The 8,543-nt window shown below is 42.8% G+C and overlaps 1 protein-coding gene across 1 annotated transcript; it reads right to left on the bottom strand.

Moving 5' to 3' along the window:
• Nucleotides 1-2,979: 2,979 nt before the first annotated feature.
• On the bottom strand, nucleotides 2,980-6,692 carry LOC113155172 (meteorin-like protein). The gene is made up of 4 exons (XM_026349739.1): nucleotides 6,476-6,692; nucleotides 5,556-5,953; nucleotides 4,146-4,205; nucleotides 2,980-3,890 (listed from the first exon to the last, which is right to left on the bottom strand). Exons 1-4 carry the CDS (start codon nucleotides 6,559-6,561, stop codon nucleotides 3,556-3,558), a joined length of 879 nt encoding a protein of 292 aa, XP_026205524.1. The 5' UTR covers nucleotides 6,562-6,692; the 3' UTR covers nucleotides 2,980-3,555.
• Nucleotides 6,693-8,543: the final 1,851 nt, after the last annotated feature.

Here is an 8,543-nt window from a genome sequence, read left to right as displayed (position 1 = left end):
TCAGTCCGAGTCACCTCACATTTGGCTGAATGCCTCCAGGTAACGTGACTGCGGCTCTGGTTGGAGATCAGCTCGTCATTATAAAGAACTGAACAACCAGCCTGTTATTCAGAGAGATCTGCTGACATCTTGTGGCTGCTAACATGCCACGACACTGACAGTGGCTTTTGCTTTTTCTCTAATGGTACACTAGCAATAACTTTAATTATCAGTCCTCCACATAATAAAATTATTCATAGTACACTATCGTCTCCAGAGACATACTGCAACTGGATCCAATCAGGACAGAAGGCCTGATGGCCCAAGTGGACATCTGTCCAAGAAGACAAGTACTTACGTGTGTCCACCTTGAGAAACAGATGCCTCACTGCTCCTGAATTGGCTGAATCGTTAAATAAAACAATAGAGAAACCAGTGTGATCCGACACTGCTGCACAAAGAGCACATAGTACAGAGCTCAGACGCAGACCTGATGATACCCGAGACACCATCAGGAAGGCACGGAGGTGGAAATGTGATGATCTAGGGATGTGTAACAAATATATAGAGAAGAAAGTAGCTGCTGGAACACTCTCTGTGATGGCGATGAGATTTGAGATATGTTAAAAAATGAATTGTGATTTGCCTCTGAATTAATTTTGTGATTAATTTACAAAAAATTGATTGAATTAAACCAACAACAAATAATAAGAATACACAAGTGTGTGGGTGTTTCCAGACTTTTTGTAGAAACCATTGTACAAACACAATAAACAGTAGTAGTAATAATAAATCAATTTGAAGCAGCATAGCTACAGACATCTGCTTGGCGACTTGGATATTAGACTCATATGTACGTCAGAATAAGTTTGATCCATCATGAGGTGACTTCATCATCTTCAGTTCAATAAGTAATCTTTAAAATAAAGATGTATATATATTTACATGCTCACACAACAACGTTATAAGAATCTATTTTCTGCCAGGTGCTTGGCAGGTGCATGACTGACAACAATTATATGTAGAACATTGGAGTAGAAAATGGTCTATCCCATTATCTTTTGCTATGAAAAGGACATTTATGAAAACATGCCTGAGCCAAAATTCAATTACTTTACAATTTCAACCACAAATGCTGGCCACTGTTAAAAGGAGACCAAATGGGAACCTTTTCAAAACCAAGAGACATCTCTGCTCTAGCTTTGTGTTTCTGGTACCCTGTTCCCCGGTCTCTATAGCCAGAGAAGTGAATGCCTGTTCGGCACTGGAGGGTATCATGCTGTTTCCATATTGTACCCCTGGGCCTCCCCACAGCAGTGGCCCACATGGGAAAGCAGGCCAGGCGGCAGGATAAACCAATTACCCCCCAGTCTGGGTGGACTCCTGCCGGTGCACCAGGCAGCAGCTCTGGGCTGATCCCTCCTGGACTCGTTCCCCTTGAGAGCCTGCTGGAATTCCCAGAACTGAGAATTGTGCAGTCTCAAAAGCCCACAGAGAGACTATATTTTGCTTAGAAATTTGACATGGTGGCCCCCACGGACAATACTGAGGGAGGAGGCTTCAAACTGGGCTTCTGTAGGGTGATAAAAGTTTTTGGAAGGCTTGACTTTTTGGCAACATTCACCAAATAGGATTTTTGTGCAACCATTAATCACATTTTACATACAGAAAGTGTTTTCTTCACATTGTCACTGCTTATTAAAACTCATAAATCATCAGTTGCAGAAGTATAATTTGTCTAATCCATGATTTGTTAAAACCACCATACTTGTTTTCTTAAAGAGTATTTGAAGTCTTAGCCATCACTAGTGGCACATAACACTTTAAATGTGTATGCATGTCATCATTTAAGCTGACACGACAGAGAGAGAAGTATGATGTATGGTCAGCATATGTAGCAGAAATACACAAGCAGACAAAATGCGGATGGAGTGAAGCTTCACTCCTCCTCTGGCTGCTTGCATTCATGGACCCTGATGGTTTCTAGATGACAGGAGCTGTGACAATGGTCATTATGTCTGCCAGAGGCCTTGTCACTGCAGGGCCTTTGTGTGGGCCCCATTCACCTCACACTCATTTACACTTTCATTGGTGGCTATTTAGTCCTCATAAAAAGTTCAACACACCAATTTGTGAGCCCTGCTCAGCCAAGGAGAAGAGTGGGATAGGCTAAGAAAGCAGTTGCTTTAAAAGTCAATTAATTGTTCCCCTATTCTGGGAGGGGCTGAAGGGGAGGATCCCCAGGCTTTGGGGCCTCACATCTGTCCATTCGTCTTCTTGAGCCGTGATTCAGAGGCTGAACAACCCAAAAGAAAACTCTGATATAGACCTTACAACTGAACTATCTAAGAAGGCTTTTAATTTCTTTTCGTGATAGGGTGATCCTAATATCATAAGAATATAACCACAGGGAAAAATATTACATCTAAAATAATAATAAACATATATAATATAATATAATATAATATAATATAACTGTAGGAAACTTTGGCTCTAAATCCCCATTCTCCTCAAAAAGAGAGATTATGCAGCATATCATAGGAAATGGGGGTGTAAGTTCAAAACTTTGCCAACACACCAATCAAAAAGTCCACTTAATTCTTATGCACTGTTCATAAACTCAGTTTACATTTTCAATCAATATACGAGTTGACTAGATATTCGGTGATCGTGAGACTAATGATTGACATGTACCAGATGAATTAGATCAAATTCAAACGCAACATGTCCACGTGTTGAATATTTTTTCTGTCAGTGGTGAACAGCCTCTTCTAAACCATATTCTATATTCACATATTCACTGAGTAAGAGACCAAGTTTATTAGTTAACTTTCATTTACAGCACATTTAAATGTTCACTTTGCAGAGGAATCTTGGCTTCTCAGTAGCTGAATGGGTTTGCTGCATGTTTTTTTAGAGGCACCATAAAAACTAAACAAGCAGAAGAAAACAAGATTCCCATGAGCTTGTAGGAAATCATCCTTAGTACAAATGCCAGCTCAGTTTGACTCACTCACTCATACGGTTTTCAGACAATTTATTGTTCATGTACAATTAACAACATATAAATAGGCAAAACAAAGTGGATTTCAAACCTCAGAACGACATATTCAAATAAAAATAACTCCACAGTCATACATGTACAAGCCTATTCACTAAGACGAACTAGTGATTATAAATGGCTGTTCTTCCCTTCTTCCCTCCCACCTCAGTTCAGAGGGCAACTGTCACACAGAGCCAGAAAAGTGAACAACAGCCAACGTCGGGAGAAGCACAAAGAGAGAGCAGCAACCCAACCCCTTCTTAGTCTCCCAGGACCGAGGGCAATGATGAGAAAGAGACAAAGGCCAGTCCTCTCTGAGACTCAGTGCAGGAGACCCTGCTGTTTGCCCCTGTTCAGATACTCCAAATGTGTTTTTCACCAGCAATTGAGTGGCTGTGTTCCTGCTGGTGATACTGGATGCCACCTTGATAGCACATTACAGCATTACTTGGATCCCATGGTGCCCGTACAGGGGTAAGGATGCCTGTGGATGAAGACTGCTGGGCCGAGCCGTGCTAAAACAACACACTTCCTCATTCTGAAGGGAAGTCACAGGAATTCTGTCGTGCCGCCCGGGCAGTCTGGTAGACAGACAGGAAGTCTTTGTATCGCGGGGCACACCCTAACCAAGCTTCCCCAAAGTGTTCTGATCCTGTGAAAAGAAACTCTCCGTCCCCAGGCTTCACGTGGCACCGCAGAAGCGTGTGGATTTGTCCACGCCAAGACGAGCCAGACTGAGGTGACCCTGCGTTCTCTAGCTGCTCGAACACTCCACTGCGCTGCCAGTACACCCTCACGGCAGACACCTCCACCAAGGATGTCTGCCGCTCAGAGTCATGGGAGACATTCTTGATGTAGCCGCGAACCACTGAAAAATAAAAGCAGGATTATGTATTAAAATAGAAATTCCGTCCTTAGAGAAGTGTTTTATTTTAATTGTTCATCTATTTACCTGCTCATTTTTTTCCTTTTGCTTAAAATGCATGACAAAAGCATCAAAGTCTACTGATCCTTGTCTATCTTCTGCAGCACACATTTCACTTAGTTTTACTTACACCACTGTGATCTTAACTAACAGCTAACAGATCTTAGGTTTGTAGAGTGAAATTGTACATGAGCATACCAAAGTCGCTGCTGCAGACGGCCATGAGGAGTTCTTTATCATTGCAGGGCCGACACGAAGCTGTTGATGAGAACATCAATACAGAAATTTGTTATAATCTATGTAAAATTGTAAGGTGATAAACTTTGTATCAGATAATTCCCCTCCTTTCTGTGACAATCATGCTCAACCTCTCCCAAACCATGCAAGATCCAAAGCTCTGAGACTGACAGTGATTTATAGATGGGTCTCATTTCTTATGCATACCACTTCACAGATCTAAAATCCGACACACATTCATCTCCCTCCTCACATCAAAGAGCGAAGGAACGAGGGGTTAGAAGTAGGAATGCTGCTCCTCTGTTAGTGCTGCCCACCACGTCGCCTGCAGATTAAAAAACCCTCACTAGTCTTGACCCCGTGTTTGACTTCTATTGTATCGACCTAATTGAATGTCCCAGTGCCAATGCAGGGGACTGCAGGAGTCAAACACTCTGCCAGACTGGCAATACAGAAAAGATAAACCAGCAGCTGTCTATTATGGACACAGACTGACATCACCACACTAGAACAGGCCCGCACACATGGATAAATGCTAATAAACGCACTCGTACAATGATGAGGCATTTGTGGAATCTGCAAAGTATTTGCAGTCTCAATGCAGGCCCCTTGGCCTGGTGCCCTCCAGCCACCCTGTGATCTGCTCTGTCTTCTCCGCATTGTCCCTGGATGGAAACCAGACAACCATACAAAACACAGGACTGACCAGCAGCTGCATGCTGCAGTCTCCAAAACTGTGGTCTCTAATTAAATGACCAGGATTCAGGATTGGGTCGTTCAAGTCCCACCATGACTGACGTTGTTGATGAGAGTCTTTTGGTTCAGTCAGACTTGGCTTTCCATCAGAGCTCATGTTATCCAGTTCAACAGAATGTTTCATAACCTGGCAGCCTTTACCTAACAGTAAAAATATAATGAAGTTTTGCATGTTTTGCTATATTTTCCTTCTTTCCGTAGCTCAGAGAAGCACCGTCTCCTAAAAAATACACTCCTATCTGTCTGTAATATGTAACGAAAAAAACATACAACAATCCCATCAAATCCACAGACTACTTCACTATTTAACTAGTTTTTCAACATTTTTCTCTTGTGACTTTTAAAAAATAGGTGTGATTTTGTCTTTTTGCCATATTTCAGTCAATAACTTAATAAAAAATTCAGACAAATTTTCCTGCAAACATCCAGCAGTTGTTCACATCTGGCATTTAATAAAAAAAATTTCAAAAAATCATGACGCGCATTTTAAGTATTTTTACTACTGTACTTTAAGTACATTTTGCTGATACTGCAGTTTGTAGCACTTTTGAACACAGGGCTGTAACTTGTAAGTGAATTAGTAAAATCTAGACTCTGTAGTTCCTACTGACTCACTCTGCAGCCCACTGTGGTCCAGGTTGGGAGCAGCGCTCCTGTTGCTCAGCAGTTCGTATCTGAAGCCAATCGTGCGTCTGCTCCAGTATCTCTGGGGGCTGGCTTGGAGATAGAGAGCCGGGCTGTGCGCTCCATCTGCCGGGAAACAGAACACCTGCTCCGTCCGCCATCCGTCGGTCAGCAGCAGCTCCAGCTCTCCAGCCCGTTCAATGAACACGCTGGCTCCGCGGAAGGAGGGAGACGGTTTGATGCAGACGGTGGCGCGCCGGGCGGAGGACAGGTTGGGCTCTAGGACCACCCGGAGTGCCTGGCCCGGATAGACCCACCGCACCGAACCCTCCGTACAGCGCAGTCGCACCTGGAGCACAATCCTGGAGTCCACACCAGCTGCAAAACCGCTGGAATCAGCAGGAAGAAAAAACCGTGTGATGAATAATCAATTAACATGACGTCGTCCTATTACCCGTGGTTTTATCAGTGGTTAATAAACATTTTACCAGTGATTTGGAGATTCAAAGCCTGACAGAAATTTCAGGTTGAACCAATTTAACTGATATTTTGGATCTAATGATGTAGTTATAAAGAGTGGTCCATCCGTCACCACAAATCACAATCAATAAAGGGGTTTAATTTCTTAAATTCGCAGTATTGTCGATGTATTTTTAAAACATGGACTGCTGCAAATAAACAGTCAGGGGGATTTTACAATATAAAACCCACACTTTGATCTCATATATGTCTTAACTATAATGCAATAGTGAATTATTTATTAAACATGAATTAACATATATTTAATAAACACAGATAATCCTGTTACACTTTTAAACCCTTTATAAATGCGAGTGCGCTGTGCCATAATATCATAATATCAAAATATCTAAGTCCTCATCTGTTGTGCAGAAATTAGAAACGTGTCTCACCTTCCAGTCCAGTTGCACAGGTCAGCTGCACAACACCTCAACTGAAGAGCCAGAAAGTACATCCAGATGGTCACATTCAACAGCATCTCAGCAGCATCTCATCCACGCAGAGAAACAAAATCCAGAGAGAAGTGGACGGCGGTGCATGGCTGAAGCTCCACGTTACCGAGAGTGCAGGCGCTCTGCTGCAGCTCAGGACTGTGTCCAGACACTAGATGCTCTCTCTATCTCTCTCTCTCTCTCTCTCTCTCTCTCTCTCTCTCTCTCTCTCTCTCTCTCTCTCTCTCTCTATCCCTCCCTCCCTCCAATTACGGCTGATCCAGCTGTTGGGGACTCCTGGACTCTGCAAGCCCTTTGTCCTCTAAGCCTTCCGTGCGCCTTTCTGCACAGTAAATTGTTCCCTTTAGAAGACTCATAGCCGCAATTTTAATCATATTTAATTGTTGATCTTTACATGAAAATCAACATGAAAATTGTTCAATTCTAATACAAGTGGAATAAAATGTTACCATGTTGCCGTGGCTATTGGAGTGTGTGTGTTTGTGTGCTTGAGCTTCACCTAGTGGCGGGATGAAGCAGCAACACAGAGTCCTTTCACATCTGGAAGGCAAAACACAGCCTGCCTTCGTTTTTTTGCAGCCTGAAGGACCCGACTGCAGGAGGACTCTGTAACTCAGCAGCCACTAATATTGCAGGTGAGCACAAACTGGAACGCGCTCCCACCTTTCATCAATGTTTAATCCAATAACGATCGCTTCGTTGTAACCTGCAGGCAAAAATAATTTGGCAGCGTTTCAAGGTCTCGCCGGTGGCGACATCTTGTGGAGGTAAGCTCTGTGGACCGTGTCCGTGCAGGCCACCGAGTGCTGCTGCACGCAGTTACTCTCACAAGTGGCGTATAGACTGAATATCGAGACAGTGCCAGATGAAAAGGTTTAGGTTTTTTGATGGGTATGTCTTCCAGTAAATTATTGTCATATGGTGAGTCCGCCCAGATGTTGTCTCAGCTGCAGGGAAAGCCTTTGCAGCTCAAACCACTAAATCCTGAATGGGCGAGAGCTTGAATCTAATCACATGTCGCCAAAAACACTCATATTCACACAACTTCGAGGGAGGAATGTGCATGGGATGACTGGCAGAAGGCCAGAAGAGAGCAGGCTACAGATGCATGGTAAATATGACAACGAGGAGAAGAAGGTGTGTGCATATATACAGTATCTATGTGTATATAAATATTTTTTTATCAGTTCGCCTTCAAGGACATTCAGAAAATTGCGCTTCGCCTTCATATTCTATTATTCTATTGTATCCTGCAGCTTCAAAACTTTAATTTTACAATGACCCGAGTCCACTCACATTTTAAATTAGTGAGCCAGTAACCAGACAGAGCTCTTTTACATGAATACCGGGTCATGTGTCCCAGACACACAAAGCAAAGTCAAATGAATGGAGGCTTTATGCCTGAAAGAAGTGGCCTCCTATTGGCACAGTGCAGCCGGATCCTTCATATACTGCAGGCCCAATAGACAAAGGTGATGCAAGTCGTGTCCAGTCACTAGTGGGACAAAATCCAAAATCTTAAAACAATATAATAAGTTTAAAATGAAACATTTGACGCGTTAAAAGCAAAACTCTATTTATTAATCTCGCTTCTCCCAACTCTACACAGGGTGATACCTGACCCTGCAGTCTCTCTGTCCTGTCCATTAAACACACAATAAATGTGCCAAAAGGAGAACAATCGTATATTGATCATTTGCAGTGTCTGAGTTTGAATGAATTAAAACAGTCAGTACCAAATCTCTCTACTAGACTCAGCGTCTGCTTTAAGGCCCAACTCGACCTCTGGAGTTTTTCTGAGTGTGATTTGACAACTACAATGGCGGCGACAGCAAGGTGATAATAATAAAACAAGAAGAGCATGCTTCAGTCTATAATTAGGCCAACGGCAGAGCCACAACCCTGAGAGATATGTGCTCGTTTTCATGAAACATGCCTCGGAGCATTTAACTCCTTTACAAATATATAAATTCAAATATGCGTAAAAGCAAATTAAATCCAGGCCTTC

The sequence above is a fragment of the Anabas testudineus genome, chromosome 8, assembly GCF_900324465.2.
Source record: "Anabas testudineus chromosome 8, fAnaTes1.2, whole genome shotgun sequence".
Classification (NCBI taxonomy): domain Eukaryota; kingdom Metazoa; phylum Chordata; class Actinopteri; order Anabantiformes; family Anabantidae; genus Anabas; species Anabas testudineus.
The sequence above is the reverse complement of the archived record's forward strand: the minus strand, read 5'-3'. Positions and strand labels throughout refer to the sequence as shown.